Raw genomic sequence first — 23,755 nt, 5'->3', positions numbered from 1 at the left:
AGGGCAAATCTCTGTGTTCTTCTCCAAGTCTTTCTCATTTCATTTTCATTTATTGTTGCTAAAAGAAACATAGTTTACAAGAATGTAGAAATACAGGTTTTTAGCTAAGTTCAATAACCAACATGGTTCCTTAAAGTAGTAAACTCCTTACATGTTGTTTTGATGCAAAATGTGAGCAGAGCATAACATGTTGCTGGGAAGGAGTTATAGAATCATCTCGGTTGGAAGACATCTTCAAGATCATCAAATCCATAACCATAAATGGGGTCTACTGAGTCCTATCACTAAGTCATATTCCATAGTGCCATGTCCACTTCCTTGTGTGATCATGATCACCCTTTCCATGAAGAAAATCTTCCTAATATCCTGTATTAATCCCTCCTAGTGCAACTTTGAACCATAAGTCCTATCACTTGTTACCTGAGGAAAAAAAACTGGATTCCAAGGAGTTTTTAATTAAAGCCAAATAAAGATATGAGATGCTCCTTATTTTTCACATTTACTGATTAAGAAAGATACCTATGGGAAGAGGTTGCATTTTCAAAGAGCTGCATTGAACAGTCTGCCCTTTAAAAATAGTGCCCATCTCATTTTTTTATTTAAAAATCAAATTAGCCTTTTAAGCTATTAAAAGAATTGACCTTAACTGCACTAATGCAATCATCTCACCATATTCCCATCATACAAATTAGCCTAGAGGAAGAGCAATTGTCATCCCAGAACTTTGCTTAATTATTGCCTGATTGCTTCTTCAACCTTCTTTCTTTAAAATCATCCTTCCTTCTTTCTTCTCATGTTTTCCTACCTTGTCCCATGAAAACTACCATCATCCACTGCAAGTGGACTCTCCAGTAACTTTTCCCTCACCTGGGTAGTATTTACTTTGCCAGTGTAGCTGTGCCATGGGTCTTGGAATTCCCATAGGCAAGAGTCTGATCATCAGCAAAATGGAGTATGGAGAGACCTCTGGAAGTGTTCCCCTTAAAAGCGGGCTTCCAGTGCTGTGCTCAGATTAAACCTATCTGAATTGCCACTCTTTTTGCAGTTGCACTGATTATTCATTAAGAGACACAGCTACTCTTTCTCCAGCTAGCACAGTCAGCCTGCCATAATTGTACTAGGCTTTCTTTAATTTTCTTGGTGACCTGGGTTTGCTGCTTATTTTCTTGGCACAACAGAGGAAACAGAGTAATTTATTTAATCCCATGGGCAATTCAGGGACTGCCTGGACTAGCAGCAGAAAAGAAGGAACTACCCCTGTCCACTCACCAAGAGCAATTGGTTCAGCAAAGTGTGGGATGGGAATCTGCCATGGTGGGAGCCGAAGTACTGTATTGTCCTCCAATCCTGTAAGAAAATATCTGTGAGTTACAAAGTTTCCTAAGTGATTCTGGCAGCCTGCTTGGAGTTGTGTCTTGGACTTGTAGCTAGTATGTTTTCATTAAATAGTATTATCTAATGGATTGCAGCCTGGATTGGAAAATGCTCTCCTGCATGGGAAGTGTGTCCTGCAGTCATGCAGGATTTGGAGTTGCTCTGCTAGGAGCTACAAAGCAGGAAGGAGGGCCTGACCTCTGCCCTGAGCAGCTTTCAGAGTAGTTGAAGTGCAGCAGGAAATGTATACTGGGAAGAAAGTTGATATATGCTGGAGTTGCAGAATTCAAGAAACACCTCTGATGATGGACCTGTCTGGAGCACAGTACTGGAACTTCAGCAAATTCACAATTTTCTAAATGTTTTAAGAATGAAATAGCTTAGCAATAAAGGACAGTTGTGAAATTTGTAGATGTAATTTGGAAAACTGAATTTTTAACTGCTCCTTTAAGCTGTTTTTAAGGAGTAACTAAATTATTTGAACTAAACCACTGTAACTTCAATGGCTAACTGTATCTTAAGACATTAATTTTTGGCAGTTGAGTAAGTCACATATCCCTGCTTTCAATTAAATTCTAAACATTCACCTTGAATTATTGCACAGTCTACTTCTAAAAACATTTCCTTTCTTTGGGGCTAAGAAGAATGCCTTCAAATCCACTGACAAGTAGATGTTTACTGTTTCTGATGATTTCAGGTTTAATTATGACCCTTCAGAGTTGTTTCTATATTTGCTGTGGACTAATTGGTCAACATTTCTCATTGTTTTTATTGGGAAGTAAGGGCTGCTGTACCTGTCTCATTCTTGTACCTGATTTATGTTCCTGCTGTTGCTTTGCCTGTTATTCTGTATCTCAGATCTTAATTTAATGCAAACCTTATGTGCCTCATGTGATGGAAGCATAGATGTAATATTTCCCCATGTTTGCAAATTATTGTGAGCTTAATAGATAGTTGGCAATGCTGAAGACCTGTTTGTTAGGGCTATCATGCACTGAAGACTAGGGTGATCAAATATGCTATTGTGGGTTTCAGAGCCATGGAAAATGCTGTTGAGTTATTCTTTATGAAATCATAGTTTGCTTTCTTGTGGGAATTGTGGCAGAGGTAGAGTTTATGGAGCAGTTAGAATTGGAATTTTAAGAGCAGGTAGAGGCTGGGAAATCTGAAACAGGGCACTTAAGGAATGGCGTAGGAAGGAGGTGATCAAATAGCTTGTTACGGGCAGTGTCATTAGTAGACAATTCCTAGATTTTGATCTTGTCTCCCCACCTAGCGCTGATTTATGAAGTGGATTTATGATTTTATCACCTCAAAGGGGTATCTTGTATCTAATCTCATGCTAAATGATTTGCAAACCTAATCAGTACTTGCACAGAAGCCTTCAGAGGGCAGCCTTCATGTTACAGGAAGGATTTGGTGCATCACCAGATGGTGCCCTTCTGTATCAGGCAGCAAGAGATAGCTGCCCAAATGCAACATGAGACAGCATGTTCCTGGATGAGAGCTGGAAGAGAGATGTATTCTCTGTGGATTAATGTTCTAGCACTTCTGATTGTTTTTGTTGAGATAGAGCACCCACATTTGGAGCAGAACTCTGGTCTGGATTCATTGCTTTTGTTTTCATCTTTGTTTGAATTGAGCATCACATGTTGTATTTCTTGTTTTGAATTGCAGTATGTACTGAAACATCTCTCTGTAAACTAAAAGCAGCAATCTATGTCAACAGTCGTCTCACAGTGACTAAAACAATACAATGCAACATTGGTAGGGATGAACATTTAACTGTTGTGTGATCAGTATTTAAATGCTATGAACATGAAGAAGTTTTTAGAATAATTTGCTGTAGAATTACAGTGAGTGGCTATCAAATATTAATGGATGGAAAGCATACGTTCTGCAAACTAGCTTCATATCAAGCATCATTTAAATTAAAGCCATTTGCAATTTTTAAAGTCATATTTAGAAAATGAGCCCTCATTAAAAGATTTTTTTTTTTTAATTGAGTTTTGATTTGGTTCCTTTTTTAATTGATAAATTAAGAGGAAAGAAGATGTTAATGGAATTATTTGCAGACTTCTAATGACACAAATGCTAGAAGGCTAACCTCCAATAATTACTGTTATTACAAGTAACATACACATTTCTGGTCAAGAACATATTGCAGAAAAGCTCTTTCTAGTACTGTTATTCTCTGTACATTGAGGAGGAGAGAGAAAAAGGGTGGAAATCACATTCTGTAATTCCCCAAGGTGATAGCACCAAGCTCAATTTTTGATGTGCTGCAGCTTGTAGCAGACCCTGAGCAGATTTAATCTGAATGTTGATGGCTGTAATGGCAGAATTGTGCCAATGTCATTGTGAGAAGGAGCTCCAAATGGATGACACTCATATGGTTAATCTATTTTTAAAAGAAAATCTTCTTTAACTCTCCATATATCAGATTTGCCACTTTCCTATAGAGTTCAGTTACATTTGGAGCTGAAAACCTGGTAATGTTTGAAAGATGCATTCTATGTTTTACAGCCTGCAGTGAAGGATTCTTAACCTTTTCTTTCTGGTTGCTCTGATATTTTCTCCCCAAATCAAAATCAATTTCAATTGATCCCTCTATCATGCTTTTGAACTCATTCGAGGTGCCTCCTGTTGGAATCTGCTATTTGTGTGAAATCAGCTGCCACTGTTTTCAGGTTATACAAGGAGCTTATAAGAGGAGGATGATCATGTAGAAGATTCCAGATTTCGGACTCCCATTCCCCAAAATTCATTTATAGGAATGTAAATATTTAATGCCTGTCAGGCTCCAATAGCTAAACTACACTTCAAAACAAATTGAATAGCAAGGATCCAATAATCTTAATACACCAGCAACTTCTATGAAAATTTATCTTCTATTTGGTCATAAGGGACACTGACAGATCTCCGTGTGCTTAACCCCAGCAAACAGAAGGCAATGTCTCTGCAGCTGCTTCGTCCTCACCCCAAGGTTTGCTCTTTGCTGCCAAGACAGGACAGGTAATTGGATGTTCTTCTCTTCTGGCAGGTACTGGACTGGATTGAAAATCATGGAGAAGCCTTTCTGAGTAAACACACGGGAGTGGGGAAGTCTCTGCACAGAGCACGCGCACTGCAGAAAAGACACGATGACTTTGAAGAGGTAGCGCAGGTAAGAGTCTGAAATACATTGGGGAAAAAAAAAAAACAAAACAACTACTGGTATTTTGGGAGCTTTGTAAATTCATGCCGCTGTCTTCAAACATCTGGAGCTGACCAGGATCCAGTGTCATAGCTCTGAAGGTTTGCATGCACACTGTGAGAGCATGGTTGGTAGCAGCAGGAATTAGCACTGGAAAATCACCACAGTGGGTCTCTGCAAGTACAGTATGTCGCGTAGGAGGTTTTTTTATTTGCTTCAGAATTAGAAAGGCAATTATTACAGGTAGCTATTATTAGTAGTACAGAATTATTATGTTACAGTTGTTATTATATTTTGGCATGGAGGCAAAATTTCTTCCCAAAAGCTCATAACTCCTTTTTGAAACATGCTCATAGCTGATGTTTAAACATATATCCAGTCTTTTCTTACAGAATGAAATGAAAGGGGGACCTTGATAACTTCTTCCAGGGACTGATTAGCTTCTTTTTTTTTTTTCCTTTTTTCTTCTTCTTTTTTTTTTTTTTCCTTGGCTTATGACCAGCCATTATCCATTCTCAGCTCTCCCTGTCAGATCATGTTACACTTTTTGTCTTAGGCTGAAGTAGTATCTTTGAGAAATTGGTCTCCAGTGAAGGTACCTCTGTATTGGGTGTATTCAGATAAAATTCTGATTGATAAACTCTGCTTTAGATAGGGTAAGTGCTTTGCCTTCTTGGTACACTTAGGCAGGTTTTTGCTTACGTAGTTCACTATGGCATAAGACAAAAATTTATTAGATTTCAGTTTTGTTTTTCCACGATAACTTTCCCATGTGTTGGCCTAGTTTAGTTTTAGATGTTCCAGCAGCAGGGACATAGCTCTTTTACTGCACTCCAAGGGAAGCTATTTCACTGTCTGACAGCAGCTACTGGCAAGATTATTATTATTTTTCCTCTCCCTATATTCAATTTATATATACATACATATATATAAAGCCACAGTGTGTATCCCCTATGTCTTGTTTATTTCCCTTAAGAAGGTAAATGCCAAGGAAGGAGATGAAATAACAGTCCTGAAATATCTGTTGAATGTTAGCATGCCTCCCTTAAGTGCCCCTTAGCCAAGTTAAGCATATTTAAATTTGCTAATATGTTCTTATTAAACACTCCTTTGTTAACCATTTCTTTGAATCCATTCAGTTTGCCAACATCCTTCTTTTAATTAATATTCAATTATCAATGGAATACTCACATTCCTTGGCTTGCACACCTTTCAGCTGCAATGAGACATCATTGCATACCATTGACAAATCATACAGTCTGAAAGCAGCAGTTCTAGATTGACAAATCTCTAAAATGTTCTGGGGCCTCCCATGCCTTTCAGACTCCTGACAATAGGTTTGAATTTCTAGAGTTGCTTTTTTCAAATTTATTAAAATGTGCATTCATCTGGAGGTTGCAAACCACGTTCTTAAAGGGGTCATCCAAAAATGTGAGTTAGTAGGAAGTTTCAGCCTGAAATCAACATTAGGTGCCTTTCCAGAGGATATGAGTTAAATAGCTGTTATTAGATCCAGTGCTAAGGGTAACTGAATAAAAAAGGTCTAATAATATGCAGGAGCCAAAACTAGGTGATCTAGTGTCCTTTGTGATATTAATGTTCTCTGAATTTCCCTCCTCTATGATGTATTAGCATCACAGCTCCAGCTCTGTCTCACATTGCTGGATTAGTTTGCTCTTTTTTTTCCTTTTTTTCCCTCACTGGACATACAGGAAACAAATGAAGAACAGGTGAGGAAAGACAGAAGAATAAGTGGTCTTGATGATGAAAGCACATCAAAAAAAGCTGAATAAAGGCTTGCTCCACTGGTTGATGTTATTTAGAGATCTGTCTGTATGTAGGTATTAGGGTAAGCCAGAAAAGAATTGCTCCACCAGGAAGTTTTCTGATTCCCTCCTGTTAATCCTGCTCCTAAAATATTTCAGACAGTTTGCCTGTTAATAACTTTAGATATATTTCAATTCACTTCATATAGCCAAATTCTGAGTGGCGTAAAGGATGTACAAATGCAGTTCACTGGATGGAGTCCATGGGTTCCAATGGAGGAGGGTGTTTCAGGGGAGGATGGAGAGAGAGAAAAATTGCATGAGTGTATAATCTCTTATAGGTTCCTCTGAATTTGATTTCTTCACTTCTGTGATCATCTCACTTTTACTCTTACAAAGCATCTTGTTTCTCTGCTTGGAAATTGTAAGCAGTTCTGTGCTCTGAGTCTGAAATTTATGATATTTGCTAATTAAAAATAACTGACAGAAGTCAAGCTCAGCTACCTTTCCCCAGCTTTGATTGAAAGAGTTCCTGGGCCCTTCCTCCCATGCATTCTCACTGCCGGATTGCCGTTGCTAATTTATGAAGCCTGTCTGCAGTGTGACACTGGAATGTGATGCTGGCAAATGGACATGGGGACATGAGCAGGGGGGAAGTGAAAGGAATGTCAGGCTTTATCCCAGGTCAAGGACTTGAGAATATAATACTCTTTGCTTTCAAAAGAATAATAGCAAGAGTAAGAGGGAAGGTCATAAATTTATCACACCTGGGATTCTACAGCAGAAGCTGCTAGGGAGGTCCATTTTGTAGTTGGGGAATAGATCTCCTCCCAGCTCTGACTGTGACCAGTTTTTACTCTTCCCAATTCCCTTCCTTCTAATGCTTAACTCTTTACAGCTGCTCAGCTATTAGTTCATTTTAACTTCAGTATAATTTTACTTTTTTTTCCTTCAGATAGCAAATACCTTTGCCCTAGGTAGGGTAGATAGCTGGCATCATTTATTCCTGATAGAGCCAAGTAACAAAGCACAGGTGCTAAGATCCTCAAACAAAGGACTGAAGATTTTGCGCATTCCCCTCATTTGGATGTTAATTACTGTCTGCTAATGATAATGAAAACAGGTGGTTTTTAAAAGAGTGTAATGCTGACATACCTAGTGAGACTGACAGTACAAGTGTTCTTGCTTCTGGCAGTTCTCTGACCAAAAAAAAAAAAAACAAAAAAAAAAACCCAACAAAAACATACAGTACAAATTTATTCCCCAACATCTACCTTCTTTTGTTTCCGACATATTTACTCTTATCTCCTGCTGTTTGAGGAAGGCATTTGCAAAGGTCACGCTAGAAGCAATTTTCATGAGTTTTTGTGATATTTGCAACCACGGGCAAAAAGTTCATGTTTTTGAATGCTACATGCAAAGAAGAGAAGTGTATCTGGGATTGCCGTGCTGAGAAATGCGCTGATTGACTGACCTTCCAAGGCACGAGATGGAGAGGTGGAACCCATTCCCTCTCTGTCTGATTAGAATCTTCACAGATTTATAAATCTGGATGTAACAATCCAATCAGGCATGGCCCAAATAGATCACCTTCCTGCACAGAAAAGCTATGCTTGGAAAATGTCAGTGATTTTAGAGCACTTCATTGTGGGCAATAGGAAATATAATGTGGGGTCCCCTTCTGTCAGAACTGCTGCTTAGACAACACTCTGGCAATTTCTTTACTCTGTTTGTTCTACATGGCAGGCACAGATGGGGAAGGTTTTTGTTTTTTTTTTTAATTTGGATTAGAAAGCTGGAGCTGCTGGGAGGGAGTTTTGTGTCTTATATATATATACCTGTGAGTGCTTCTTTGCCAGTGCTGATGCTGTTCTTGGGCTGTACCCTGACCACACCAGGTGTGTGGGCACTGTGCCTCCTGCACAGGGAAACTGATTGCTGATGAGGAGGGTATCAAAATAGCAACCAAAGAAACACTGCCCTTCCTGCAATTACAGCTTGTCTAGGATTGCTTTATGCAAATCAAATGGATGTAGTTTGCCCAATTATGGTTGTAAATCCAAATATAATTTCATTTTAGCCTCTCTAACTTTCCCTTATTCATTCCTTTCGCCCAGTGTGCTTTCCAGTGGAAAAATTATGTTAACAGAGTGCACCCCCAAATCCCTCAACACTTCAGCACTATTGAGTTGAGCTCTGTGAGTTGGAAACCCTTCTCCCCTTCTCTGTATGCGAAAGAGGGGCTGCAGACTGTTCTCCCTTCTGGCATTCCCTGGAACCAGAGGTTACAATGGCCTCATCTCTGCGCACTGAGGGCATAGCTGCATTTTTGCAGGCATAGAATGTGGAAAGCCAATGGGGAAACAGCTCCAGTTACCCCTATGCTCTGCTTCCAGTCCGAGCGCTTTGGGATTTGAATGCTTCGCAGCAAAGGGTTCTGTAGTACTTCTGCGTTTAGCAGCTTTTCAATAGAGCAGTTCATCGTGCATTCTGCAGGAGGAGGCCCACCACTACGTGCTGCAGCCTGCAGATGGCACTCACTGTGCGTCATAAGAGACCTCAGCTCTGCTAATGTGGTTTTGTATTTAGTACCTGTGTGCATCTTGCATGCAGTAGTTAATTTATTTTTTGCAGCAAACCAAAGGCACTGATGGTTACAAGGTAGATTCTGCAACTGTGCGTGTGACAAAGCACTTGTTCTGGATAGCCTGTTTGAAATATATGGAGCCGTTCTCATTATGAAACACAGTGAGAAAGTAGACTGAAGGCTGGGCTGAGCATCAAAGGGCATGGAGCTTATCTGTGTGACCAGAGGCAACTCTTGGCTCTGGCCTCACTGCTAAAACAGCTTCAGTTTAGGTACATACCTGTTCTTGGGTAGCTGTGCCTGCCTTCCTCCAAGAGAATCTTTGGATGATAATTAAACACCTGGAAACAGGTTTTGAACCATCAAAGATGATCTCATGTAGATATGTAATATTCCTTTGAGAATCAGCTCTTCTATTCTTGGGGAAATAAATATATTTCCTATGAGGGAAAGATTTCAGAGGATATACTGAAAGCCAGCGGTCTGTATCCTCTACTGGAAATCAAAACTAAAGAATCATAGAATGGCTTGGGTTGGAAAGGACCTTAAAGATCATCAAGCTCGAGCCCCCATGCTTTGGGCAGGATTGCCACCCACTGATCAGGTTGCCCAGAGCTTCATCCAACCCAGCCCTGATCACCTCCAAGGAAAATGAGGAATATTCTTCATCTGAGAAGCAATATGTGCTCTGGTGTTCCTGTCTAGAGTCTCCCCTTCCTCCACTGAACTGTTCATAAGATGCGGTCAGTTCAGAGTTTTCTAAAAGCTCCTGGAGATAAAAAGACCCTTAAGTGTAAGCATGTTAAAAAAGTATGGTTATATTGCTCATCATGTGAAATATCCAGTGGATTCATTAAGAATATTCATTGCAGGTAAGAAAAAAATTATATTCTGTGTTCTCACAGCTGAATGTAGTTTTTCTTGAACTGCTTTAAAATCAAGTGAGGTAATGGAATAGTCAGGCAAACCCTGAATTGCAAACAGCTACTTGTTTGGCCTTCAGGATAAAAACCTAGTGCTTTCCCTTACTAATTCCAACTCTGTTGGATGTCATTGTTCTAAAGTTTGGCATGAAGTTCAGTACTAATGTAAACCAGCTAGGCATAAATTAGTACCCAGGCTGATAATGAGCACTTAGGAAGCATTGTCCCGGAGTGGTTTTTTTATTATTATCACTTTTTTTCTTTTTAATTTTGTGACCTAGCTGGTAGTTGGGTGAAATACCTCACCAGGCATATTGCGTTTCTCTCTCTTGGGCGACATAAATAAAATGTAGAATCAAATATTAGACTGGGACAGGATGAAAGCAGACAAATTTGGTAAGAACTGTGTTTAAAGTTAGCAGTGCAACTGTGGTTTCAGTAGTGCCAAATGTTGTGCTAAGAAGCAAAACACTGAGACAGACAACTAAAAGTCAGTTCCGTATATAACTTTTTCATCCTTTGCACAGTCATTAGCAAGTTCTGAAGCTATAACGTACAGTTTCCTGTTTTCTCCATTTATGCAAATATATTCATTTCAGTACAAAGAGGGAAAAATGCCCACTGGCAGCAGATGACACCAAATTATGTGCTGTGGAGCAGCAGTTCTGGTCTCCAGAAATTGTGGCGTCTTGTAGCTGGCCTGAGTTTCAATATGGGTTGTCTGTGGGGGTTATCTGGGTGAGGATGTATGGATCTCAAAACTTCCACCAGCATAGTTAGAGAGGTAGATAGTTCACCATGGAAGCAATAGAGTAACTTTCTGCATAAAGCCTAGCAGGTCCTGGTGACTCGGGACTAGGATAGTGCAATTGAATGGGTGGCTGCTAGCACTTCGTGGTCTAGTAACAAGGGGGAACTGGTTTTAGAGAACCCAGGCACAGAGACCTTCCTGGCAATCGCTTGAGAGCTATGCTTAGTATGGCTTGGCTCTGAATTTGCATCGCAATGCATTGCTCCTCAAGCTACAGATGATTTCCTTTCTAATTTCTTCTCCTTCAAAATCACCTGACAAGTGGATCTTTTCCTTAAACAGCCTGCAAAATCTCAAGGACTGGTAGTAATCTGTTTTTGACAGTTGCCATGAGCTAACTTCCTATGGCTGATTTATTTGGGTAGGTTTATTCTTGTGTCTTTAAAATAGGTTCCTTTCGTTTTTCTATAAAGGCAAGCTGCTGTTCCCATGGCAGACTGGCAGAACAATGAAGCTATTTAAGAAATATGTCTTTTTTAGTTCTAGAAGTTCTAGAAAATTAAATTTCAGTTGTGTGGGGAGTTCTGAGTATTTGAGTTTGTCTCAATTGGAATCAGAAAAGAAGGCCAACATTTCCTGAAGAACTCTGGAATTTGTTTGTTCAGGTAATAATGGAAAAAATGAACAGTGATGCAGTATACAACATAAAAACTAAAGATACATTCAGTGTTTTACTGATGTTTCAACTGAATAAGTATACAGCTGAGACAAAAGCTGTCTGCTGGTGTAAATTTCTCTGAAGTGCACACACTTAATGAACCACTGCTGATCTGACTGAACTGCGTGTGCTGGTGAAAACCAATGCCATCTGAAGGCTCTGGGTCCCCTCTGACAATTTTTCCATGTGCTCTTCCTACTGGCAGCCCAGTGTGCTATCAAACTCTACCTATTGATTCAGGAAGATTAATTGCAGCGATGTCCAAGTCTTGTTGATAATGAAAGTGGACTGGTACTCTCAGATCCATTTCTTGCAGCCATTAATAGCGGTGGGGATTCAAGGTGGCCCTGTGGGCCAGCCAGTTGTGTCTCAGGGAGAACAGCACTGCATTAGCCACAGCAGCTGCGGCTCACCACAAGCATGATGCTTTGCATGTATTTGGTACAGGAAATTTCATTTAGGTCAAGTCAGTATCAAAGAGATTTGAATTCAGTAACAAAGCAAGGTAATTGTTAAGGCCAGGTGGTAAGTATTCCTTATCACCATGCAAATATTCTGGAAAGAGACTAACCGGGACTGATGGATCACAAGATATAGAGCAGTGTCACATTGCAAGTTTCAGAGAAACTGCCCCGTACACCATGTCACTATGCACCACATCTACATGTTTCTTGAAATGGTGACTCCACCACCTCCCTGGGCAGCCTGTTAATTCATCAACAAGCATCAGCTGCGTTGTCTCCTGCTGTACCTTTTGTGCTAAAAGGAACTTATTGTACAACTCCCCAGAGCCACAAATCCTTCAGAGCCATGCTTACAAAAGAATTTGGCAGCATTAATGGGCTCGTACCACCTAGTATTACTTATTAAATCCTTGATGTCCCCTTATTCCTCATATCAGAGGGCTGAAGCACCTCTCCTATGAGGAAAGGTTGAGGGAACTGGGTTTGTTTAGCTTGGAGAAGGCTTCAGGGAGTCCTCATCATGCCTTCCAATACCTGAAGGAGGCACAGGAAGGGGAATGCCTGTTTACAAGGATGGATAGTGATAGGACAAGGGGGAATGGTTTTAAACTAAGACAGGGGAGGTTTAGGTTTAGATATTAGGAGGAAGTTTTTCACGCAAAGGGTGGTGAAGCACTGGAACAGGTTGCCCAAGGAGGCTGTTCCCCATCCCTGAAGGCTTTCAAGACCAGGCTGGATGTGGCCCTGGGCATCCTGGTCTGGTGGTTGGTGACCTGCACATAGCAGAGGGTTGAAACTGGATGATCATTGTGGTCCTTTTCAACCCAGGCCATTCTATGATTCTGTGATTCTATGATATCAAGCATTTGAGTTGTCTAAAAGCAACACTTGCATTATGGGACCATTCCAAATGTTTTATCTCAGTATTTTACCAACATTTTGTTGCATATAAACCTATTTTTAAAATTTGTTGCCCTACTATAAAGTTCAAATCACAGTTTCTCCTGTATATGAGTAAGGTGACATTAGTGGGTTTACAGAGGCCTTTCGAATAACACGTGAACAGAGGCAAAAATCCTAATGTGTATATAAATAATTCACTTGTTGGTTCAGTGCATGTAATTGAGTCAGTAATATTTGCCTCCATAAGCGCAGCCTGCAAGGTCAGGCTTTGCATAGCCAAGCCCCAAGAAAGGTCTGGCTTGTGTCACCATCAAAATGACATATGGTTTGAGACATTTGGGCATCTTTTCTTCGAGTCTACTTCAGAGCACAGCCACATGCAAAAGTCCAGGTTCCTCTCATGTCCCAGCCTTTGCTGAGGGAGGGAGGGAAACTTTGAGATTGACATGAGAAAAACAAGCAGAATCAAACTTGTTGTGTCACTGCATTTCAAATGGAGCTTGGATGGGAGAGAAAAATTGCAGAATTTGTGAAAAGCCAGAGGAACGGAGACGGGAGGTGTGCCTGACCTGTCAGTAGATGTGCACACGTGTCTGCCTGATGTGGTTGCCTGCATTAGCATGCAGCTGACACAATAGAAATGAGTTTGTGCTGCAGAACAATGAGTGCACGCTCTATTAGGAAGCAGCCTGCTTTATTAAAGTGTTTTGTTCAGTGCATCAAGGTTATTTTTTCCAGGCAGCATAGGTAACTCCTTGTGACATGAGTGTGATTTGGAACTAAGCAGAGAAAGGAGAACACAGCCTGTTTTTGCCTCCCCCGATGTGATATTAGCTCTGTACTGAATAAAAGGTGTTTGTGACTCATTCCTGTCAGGGAACTGAAAGTGCAGCCATCGTGTTACGTGTGTCAACCTGACAGCTTTTTGGTGGCTGTTTTTCCCATGGCAAGGATGAGAATTTGGGTTTGTCAATGCCCACACACCAAAGTGGAGTTCAGTGCTCACCATATTGACTTAGAAATAGATACTATGAGGGGAGAGAACTCTTGTACAATTTCATTTCTTACAATTTTAGTGAAGCACAGGAACAGGTGGTGGATGCCCTGTCCCTGGAGATGTCCAAGATCAGGCTGGATAGGTCTCTGTGCACTGATGGAGCTGAAAGTGTCCCTTTTCATTGCAGGGGTTTGAACCAGGTGGCCTTTAAGGGTGCCTTTTCACTCAAATGATTCTGTGATGTGGTGACTGCTAGCAGGAGAGGAGGAAACCCCCAGCACAGCCTGGGCTGTGTGGCCATGCCAGTGCAGAAATGTCAGTCAGCTCAGTGGTGTGTATGCTCCCCTCTGCAGCTGGTAACTGGGTCACTGGGTCATTTAACCATTGCAAATTTAGTTTTCTTACAGCAGCATGTAAATGTGGGACAAGAGATGGCATATCAGAGCACGAAGCAGAATCCGATTTGTGTGCTAGGACATGGACATGAAATAAGGAGATTATGAGGGACTGGGAATAGTGAAGGGAGGGGGGAGCTGCTGCTTGCCCCTGCTTGGCATCCAGAGTGGGAGTGGGTGCCCAAGTCCTGCTCCTTGGGGTCTGGCACGCTGGGGCTCCAGAAGAGCAGGCAAAGATCAAAAGACAGTTCTCTGTTTTTTTGTTTTTGTCTTGTATATTGGCCCATCTCATGGTGTGGAGGCTTGATTTTTAGAGGAAGGGGGATTGGATGGGGAGAGGGAATGGTTTGGCAACATTAAATAAAGAATTCATTAGAAAGATTTCAGGATTTGGCCGAATTTTTAATAGTAGAAATAAATTGGCAGATGTTGACTACAGAGGCAATATCTCATATGGCTGCTGTGTTCCTGGAGATCTGCTACATACCAGAAATCAATACAATGTTATAGCATTGAGATTTCTGGTGGGGATATAGCTGAATCGTGTGTGGCCTGCAAATAGTCAGAAATCAAAAATGCTCTATTTCTAAATCTCTGTTCTGATTATAGATAACCTGAGTTGAATTTCATTCAGAGGAACACATTTTTGAAATGCACCCCCTATGAATTCCTTCTGATGAGCATGAAAGATGCTAGTCCTGACTGAAACTATTCTAAAATGTATGAATGTATGAATGTTTAAGTGGAAAAAAGAAAGTTTATTTCCTCCAACAGAGTGAAAGCTGCTTTTATTTTCCCTCTTTACAAACACTAGCTGTTTGTTACAAAAGATTTTCATCTTTGAAAGTTTTAGGGAGGACAAAGCCCTTGGTCCATTTTGCTCTCATAGCATCTCTGAAGAAGTAATTTGGTGGGTAAGCTGTACGGACAATCTGTGTCATGGAAATGAGAGTGGTGAAAAATAGGTTTATAAATCTGCTAAGATTCAGAGAACAGTTTCTACTCACTTGAAACAAATTCAAATGTGTAAACCATGAGGGAGAGCTGAATTAATGTTGATGTGAGATTTGGAATCCAGGGGACCATCCCTCTGACCCACTCCTAAGGATGCTGAGCTGGAACACAGAGATGAAGTTCCTTCAGTGGTAATTGAATCTGGGGAGGCTGCCTTGCTCTTGTAAATAGTAGAGGGGCATTTGCCATCATATCAGCCGAGCCCGAGAGAGCAGGGAAGGGGGACTGAGGTTATCTGAGTGATGGGCAGGTGCTGTGTTACCAGTCCTGCTCACAGGGAACCTTTCCTTTGTGCCAAATGGAAATGTCCAAATTGTCGACAAAACAGAGGTGCTGACATTTTCTTCTCATCATGTTCCATCTCCAGCAGGCAGTGTACCAAAGTGTGAGGTTTCCTATGGGTCGAAAGACCAATTTTCTAATCTTTGCTACAAGCCAGATTTGCGTGGGCAAGCAGAAAGGACCCAGGGGAGCACCAATGGACACTCTGCTTCTTTCTGGGTCTAGGGAGCATGCAGGCAGTGCTGGCCTGAAGCACCAGCTCAGCAGCATCACAGGATGTGGTGCCCTCCCTCAGAGCATCCCCACTCCTCTCCCACTGATGCAGCATAACCTGTCAGGAGACAACCTGTGTTTCAAAGGAGCAGCAGCAAAACTTTAATTAGCATCCCTCCTGAGACAGCAGCAGTGCAGTGACCCTGTAGAAAGGCTGTGGCACACCCTTCTGCATGTTTTTCCTGCTTATGTTCTTCAGAAATATCAGTTTGCTTTTCAGAGGCAGCTTTTAACTTGTGGAAAAATAGAGTTTGTTGCAAAGCATCAGATCCTGTGATGAATTCCTGTGCCTTTTCACAGTGGCCTGTGTTGCATGTAGTAATATGTTTGTCACATACTAACAGATAAAAGTAAAACAAAAAAATAGAGCTGTTAGGTGATGCTTGTATAAGACTGTGCTGTGTCCAGCCTGCCTGGTCTCCACATTTGGCTCTTCAGGAACTTTTAAACTGAAAGCTCTGAGGAATTCAAGACAAAGTTTTGCTATATTTTCTCATGTTAAACATGATCATGTTCTGTAAACAAGCCCACCTTGCCCAAGGTGTACTTCAGGAAAGATGTTACAACCGATCTTTACATCAGTGGAAAGAGGGGCACAGCTAAGACATGGGCACTGGCTCTGGGGGAAGAAATGCCTTGGTATCTTATTTAAAGCAGGTTTCATAAAAGCCAAGGTGCTGGAAACAAAGGGCAGTTTACTAAATTCATGTCCCCTCAAAGCTTTGTTCTGCCTCCGTTTTCATGACAGCAGCGCTGCCAGTTGTATTTGGTACTGACTTTTCCCAGTGCTGCTGACAGTCTAAAGCCATTTAATACTGCCATCCCTGTTTCTTTGAAATCTCCAAATTGTGAACACGATATTAAACCCAGAATGCCTGAAGTTATTTCAACTCAGAAGACTGGCAGGACTTGATTAAGCTGTCGTGATTGCACTCATGTCTGCAGGGCTCAGAAGAGGCATGAGCTGAGCTGCTGGGGTGGAAAACAATCCTGTACTCTCCCAGCTTGCTGCTCACCTGTGGGTGCCACACATGTCTTTTCTCCAATCTCTTTTCCTTTTTGCTGCTATCACATAGAAGTAATGGGGCTTTGCTGTGGACCCTTTAGGCTTACTGATGATGTTTATCATCAGAATAGCTTTCAAAACACTGCATTTCGCTGCTGATGGTTTACCTTTTTCAGCTTTCTTTGCATCTGTGCAGAAGAAAATGCTTTTCTCACCTCTGGAAAGCCTCTGTTACTTTATGATCACTTCAGCATCTCTCATTCATATGCTCCCCTAATTACTCAATTCAGTCATTTTGCAGTAATAATACTGTTCTACTGGTTCCCTCATGGTGCTGCATAATGCTAAATAATATCAGATATTGTTAAAACTTATTTGATTTCATGTCTGACCCCACAACTAGTTTACAGTGTCATTTGCTATGTTGCTTTCATTGTTCTGCTGCCCTTGCAGGAATGTCCTCACTCCCATGTACCTGTGCCTGTGCAGGAATGTTCTCAAAGACAAAGGTTCAGATTTTTCCTTTGGATATTATCAAGGATCAAATGCTAAGGCAAAACCTGGCCAATAATCATCAATGTCAGATATCTTCCCTCATTCTTGTACATCCTTCAATCCATAAAATATTGTAACAGCAAGGGGAGCATTTCATCATCTCACTTTAATATGCAGTTCAGATACGGTTCTCCCAGAACATCAGTAGGATGGTAGGAAAAGAGGAAAATATTCGTAACGATATTTATTGGTGTCTCCTACCTATCTGTTGTATTTCCTATTCATGCCCCTGTCAGCACAAAAAGCGCTTTCATATCAAGTAAACAGCCTTTTTATATAAAGTGTCAAAGAGAGGTATAACCACTGGCTTTACATATTTACTGAGGTTGAATATGATGTGTGATACTCGATGGCATTTAAAACACTATTTTGCTATGTGCTTCGCTTGCATTTCATTGAGTAATAGCTGAGATCACATCAGAATGTGTTAGTATGATTGTAGTAATAACTTTCTATACCTGATGTGTGACTGCACTCCTGATTAGGATTAACAGTAAGTGAATAAAATTTACCATAAGCAACATTTTTTTTTTAATATAATGTAAGCCCTTAATATGAAATAGGACAAAAGAAGAATTCTTGTGGCTGATTTATTTCCAACTGCTAATTCTAATCTTTCTTAATTGTTTAAAGGTGTTAGGTAATTTTTAGACCTTCTATCTATGTTTCATCATTTGATGTAATGTGTCAATATCGTTATTTTGAATTCAAGTAGTAAATTTGTCTCAGTTTGTATGTATACCCTCAGGGAAAATAATAAATAAAAAATAATAATACAAGGAAAAGTATTTGATTCTTGGTGATAGTTAGTGAGGATGGTGTGTGACATATTGCTTTCTGGGAACAGGTTCTTTCTCATTCATGCTGAAAAACCCCTTACACTTAAATAACGTCTAGGAAGAAAAGAACTACTGGAGGAGTAAAGTAGTAATTAGCATCAGTGTGGTATTAGATTTGGCCTCCTAGCCATCTAAAATGGAAGCAAACTTTGCTTTTCCCATATCTGTAGTTGTTCCTGATAGGAGCTAAGCTTCTAATATCGGTGTGAAGAGTAAGAATGGATCAGCAGGTACAGGTGCTCAGCCTGAAAACGTTTGAGGAAAAATCATTTAAAGTAGTGTCAAATCTCCTTGATCACACAGCGTGATAGAAGATGCAGAAGGATTTTGCAACAGGCTTCAAGGATGGAGGTGGGGGGTTTCTATGCTGTGCTGAAGTGTAGGTGGCTTTCTGGGAGGTCTCATGCCTTGAGTATGTAGGCAATTAGGCTGCAGTTCTGTGAATAGAAGTAATTTTGTTGAAATTGTAAAGATGTTGATATCCGGACACAAATTTGTACATGCTTGTATTCATAAACTCAGCTGAGGCACTCGTTAGAGTTATAATAAAAGAAGATTGAGATCAGTTGTCATGTTTAAGGCAAGACCAGTCTGCTAAAGTTGGTGATGGAAACCTCATTAATCTGGGTGGTTTTGAAAAAAAGTCTAAAGTATCCATTCTAGTATATAGTAGGAAACAGCCCTGTCCTAATAAAGCAAGTGGCAAACAAGCTCAGAGAGATATTCTGCCTTTAATTTCTGCAACTGTGGTTCCTAGTAGGTCTGTTTTGAATTAGAGCAATAGAAGACAAGGAAGAACATTGGTCTTTATTTGATTACGTGAAACTCAAACTGAATAAAAGCACATCTTACATTAGATCACCATATGCACTTAGCCTTTGCCCTCTTGAGGGAGGAGGGATTTTGACAAAGATGGATGCTTCTCTAAACCCAGATTTATTTATCAAAGGAATGTTTCACAGTGGTCACTCAGTTCAGTTTTAAAATATCAAATTACTAAAGATCTAATTCCCCAACAAAAGCCTGTCTCTGACATCCTTTAACCTAAACAGAAAATTGGAACAACTTTTAACAGTGGCCTGAGCAGAGAATCTGATAGCAGTGACTGAACTTAATAATTAAGAATAACAATAGTTTATAAGGATAAAGAAGAAATGCAGAGTCAGGTCCATAATGATCATTTTGTGAGTGTGAATCATGCTGTGGTTTTTGTGGGTAGGAGTGCAACTTACTCTCCTGTGTGCACCAGAGGTACAATTTGTTCTGAGCCCTTCACCATTTTTGTCTCTTTTTCCATCTTAAGTAAATGAGCTGGCAAGCACCTCGGAATTGTGGTCAGGATTGTGATGGGGTTTTGTTGGTCCATTTCTTTCCCACAGTTATGTTTTTTATTTGCAAGAAGCAGAAGAGAGATTAAAGCCTTCCAGTTCTACCTAAAATGAATATCACATACTATAGCTGTTTCCATTCTGAAACTTGAAGGTCTAGCAACACAGGGAGCTCAGGATGTAAACATGAAAGCATGAAGCAGGCAAGTAGTGCAGAATTATCCTACCAACTAGGATTAAGCTCTCAAATTTAATGTAGTTTTAATACAGCTCCTATAAGAAATAGTTGTATATTAAAATGTTTGATATGCATAAAACTTCTGATATTATTTATGTGCACTTGAAGCAAATAAGCAGAAACAAAAACAGAAAAACAAAAACCACATAACTAACCTCTAGCTTATTTGGCATGTTCCATCTTTATATCTCATCTGACAATAGATGACAGTCCTTTCATGAGTACATCAAGCCCAGGAGGTCAAGGCAATTGTGGTTAACTCCCAGCTGTGGTTGTTTATCTGAAGTGTATCTAAGCCTCTTGAATCTGCACCACTGAGCTGGAAATCTCTCAGCACCAACCCTTCCTTCTGGAAGGGCAGGGATGAAGTTATTAGTGCTTTTTCTAAGGTTAACTACACCTGTTTTTAAAACCCAGAGACTTAGCTGGGAATCAAGTGGAGAAACACAGGAAAGAAGGTGGGCTAAGATTCCACCAAACTCCAAATATGCTGAGAGTTCTTGTCCACTACAGGAGTGTTCCAAGCTGTAGTAATTTTGGCCAAAATTAGGTATGAATGCTTTGCAGATGCATTGCCATGTGTAAACAATGCCTGGCAGTTCCCTAGGGAAACACAGTATGCATCTCCATCCACATCCAGCTTGCTTCCTGGTAGAAAATTCCATTTGCCTTTGGCGAATGTGTGATATAAAGGAACTACTGCAGAACCACTGCATCATTTAGTGTCTGTGTATTGTGGCCAGAGCCTTGAGGCTAATCTGCACTGTCTTTATTTTTCCCAAAAATCTGGAGCTCTGCCTCTACCTTTTTCACCATCCAGGATGCTTATATCTCGTCATTATATTAGTGAAATCACCACACTTCAACTCACATGTTGGAGTCAGTGAAGTCTCAGTAGTTTTCAGCTGAGTTTAGAATAAGTGTGGTAGGTGCTAGATAAATACAGAAAGTTTGTCATAGAATCATAGAATATTCTGAGTTGAAAAGGAGCTACTGGAATCATCAGTTGGTACGGCGCTTCCACAGAGATGTTTGTCTCTCAAATCTGTGCCATAAGAGAGTGAATTTGTTTAAAAGAAAACTAAATGTTATGCAGAAAAGCAAGGGACAGCCTTCTCCCTAAGGAACTGAACTTATATTTAAGCTGTTGCAGTGGTAATGTGTGAAAAAGCCAAAAGCAGAGTAGACTTTGACAAATAGTGCAAGTTTTGGCATTTGCTCCAAATATTACTGGAAGAGGATCATTCAGAAAGGATGCTGTTAAGTGAAAGTGGACCCTAACTCAGATTATAGTAAATGGAATTTTTTTTACAAATTCTCAGCTGAAGAGGTTTCCAAAAATGGTTATTAAAACATAAAAGTTTTGCCACTGTTAACAGCCTACCCATTATAGCAGTGACCTAAAAGCGAGGGAATAAAAATTTACTGTTGGTAACAAAACTGTCTAGAATATGTTCTTCACAGTCCAAAAGGAGAAATGCAAATACCATGTATTTATAGTCAGCCCTCAGAAACTGGGAAAATGAACAGTGAATGAGCTGTTTTCTTTCTGCTTTTTATAACTGGAAATATTTTTCCCAATTAAACAGTTGGAGGCCAGCAATTTCATTTTCATATTCAATATTTTCTTGAGTAACAGCTATTGACTGCAGCAAGGTGTTATCTCTGTAAGAACAACAGGACTTGATTTTTGGCTCTTAGTTTGACAGTGTTCCTTTAATGCTCAGAAGTACATGTGTGTCCACAGTTCTGAAATTTATTTTAAGTATAAATTTTGAGTTAATGCATTTTTAAATTGAGGCAAATTCTCAGTAGGATTCCAAAAAGGAAAGTGCTAAAATTCTGCTTCTATTGAAAGGGAGATTAAAATTCCCAGTGGGAGCAGTTGGAGGGCAAGGCTGAGCACTGCTGAAAATCCCACCCAGCACTGGAAACTCCCTTAAGCTGATATCTTTGTCTCTCCTTATTAAGTATTAACCACCACAGAGGTATTGGCCTCAATTTGTGTGAAGAAACCTTTTTGGTGACAGCAAGAACTGACTGTGTTTAACACCTGGCAATGGAGAAGATGATCTGCACTCTTGTTACATTTCTGCTGTTGTTTATGAGATGCTTGGGTGTATTCAGTGTTGTTTTCTGCAAGCATGAAAGAGAGAGGGGAGGGTTAATCAGATAATTTTAAAGCTGAGCTGTGTTTGATACAATAGAATTCACTTCTTCCTCCAGTCTAGCATGTCTTGGGTACATCATGTGGTTTCTGCGTTCTTCATTTCACTCTGTAAATATTTTAAAGGCAGTGGCTATGAGGTAAACCTACTGAGAATGGTGAAGTGTTCAAATTCTTATGTAATAGAGGGCAGGTACATGGCTCAGGCAGACTGGAAATGATGTCGCACAAAGCAATCTGAGCATTGCACATGTGTAGCTGGAAGGTAATCAAAGAGACACTCAATTTAAAGATATGATGCACAACAACAGACAAGTGGAAAAATATAGAAGGAACATGAAGGAAGTCTTGCAAGTTATCTCATGAAAGCTGCTGAGAGGGAAATGCTTTTTGAGACTGAGATATCTGGCGAAGATGATTTCGTGCTGTAACGTGATAGCTGTTGGGAGACCTTGGCATGGAGCTTGTAGCCAAGCGTCACGTGAGGCACTGTTGGCTTCTGGGGATAAGATCCCCTTGCTTCGTTACATTATCATTGAGAAATTCCAGGGGACTTGGAAATAAACAAGTGCACAGTCCTGCTGCTGTGCCTGGAAGGACTGGGCTGGGGTGGTGTGTTTCAAACAAGAAATTATTTCATGCCTACTCAAGGATTAGTCTCCATGGCTTTATACATTCTCCTTCCGCAGATGTCAACGCCAGTAGGAATTACTCCTATTGTTTTAAAGCTCTATTAATCACTTGCTCTTGTGCCTTTGAAAGTAAGGGGTTTACTTGCCACAGTTGTATTACTCATACTCTGTTTCTTGCTTTGTTTTCTGGTAGAATACGTACACCAATGCAGACAAGCTTTTAGAGGCTGCAGAGCAGTTGGCTCAGACTGGGGAATGTGACCCTGAAGAGATCTATAAAGCAGCCCGGCATCTGGAAGTGCGGATTCAGGACTTCGTCCGGAGAGTGGAACAGAGGAAGCTTCTCTTGGACATGTCAGTCTCCTTCCATACCCACACCAAAGAGGTAAGATGTGCATGAGGGAATTTTTTCTGTGTTTTGCACTGTGCTTCAGGAGGCTGACTCTGGGCACAAACTAAAAACCCAGGTGACAGAAAAAGTGTCTTTGTCATGCCAGACTTCCAGTGGTTTGCTTGATGCATATGATGAGCTGTTTTAAACAGAAAACAAGATGTGAATGAAAAAATATAAACAGTATATTACACTAAAAAGGGACAGAATAACAAACGAATCAAATGGTGCTTAATTCACAACTAGAATGTATTGTTACAAAGCAGAAATTTGCTTATAGGCACATCAGTTGATGTTCACACTGCACACATGCTCGTAGTGTGATAGGTATCCTTAGAGAGACTCCTTTTAATGTAATGTTAATTAATGTAGCCATTATTATTAAGTGTTACTGGAAGTCTTACATTTTTTAATGAGACAGATTTCGCTTTTCAAAATTACGGGTAAAGAGCAAACTACCACATATTAATACGGTGAATCAGTGAGGACCTGAATAAATGCAGTTTAGTATAATTGAAAAATACCCAGAGATAAGGCCGTCTCACCAGAGATACAGTGGACAGGCCGTCAGATGGGAGGCCACTGGGGATGTAATTAAAGCATACTTCACATTTTTTCTGCAGACCAAAGGCCATTCAGTGATGAGTGACTTTTAAAGACAGGCTTTCTGCTGAGATGGAATTAGTTAGAATGGTTGTTTTCATGCCCTGTAGCATCTGTTTGCAGCAGTACATTAAATCAGAAAGATGCTCTCAGAATCCGAAAGCTTTACGCTTTGTTTGTTGATTTACAAGTTTCAAATGAGTTGCATGCAGCCAGCTTCAGTGTGTTAGGGAGCACCCTTAAATAGAGGGTGTATACACATGTGTTCCTTCTGTGTTTATTGAATAGTATCTTAAAAGTGTCCAGTCCGTATATGCCCATTCTGATGACCAGTGTCATTAATGTCAGTGTCT

At 40.3% G+C, this 23,755-nt stretch overlaps 1 protein-coding gene across 6 annotated transcripts in view; it reads left to right on the top strand.

Annotated features, from left to right (window-relative positions):
- The window catches only part of KALRN (kalirin RhoGEF kinase), a 450,273-nt gene that overhangs the window by 247,513 nt on the left and 179,005 nt on the right, over positions 1 to 23,755 (top strand). For all 6 annotated transcript variants that reach the window (XM_042877581.1, XM_042877574.1, XM_042877573.1 and 3 more), the window contains 2 exons: positions 4,418 to 4,540; positions 22,602 to 22,793. In XM_042877581.1, coding sequence (XP_042733515.1) covers positions 4,418 to 4,540; positions 22,602 to 22,793 — 315 coding nt within the window. The remainder of the gene's footprint in view (positions 1 to 4,417; positions 4,541 to 22,601; positions 22,794 to 23,755) is intronic.

The sequence above is a fragment of the Lagopus leucura genome, unplaced genomic scaffold (genome assembly GCF_019238085.1).
Source record: "Lagopus leucura isolate 7727_CA_CO unplaced genomic scaffold, USGS_WTPT01 Super-Scaffold_100019, whole genome shotgun sequence".
NCBI lineage: Eukaryota > Metazoa > Chordata > Aves > Galliformes > Phasianidae > Lagopus > Lagopus leucura.
This window is presented reverse-complemented; position numbering and strand designations above follow the sequence as displayed.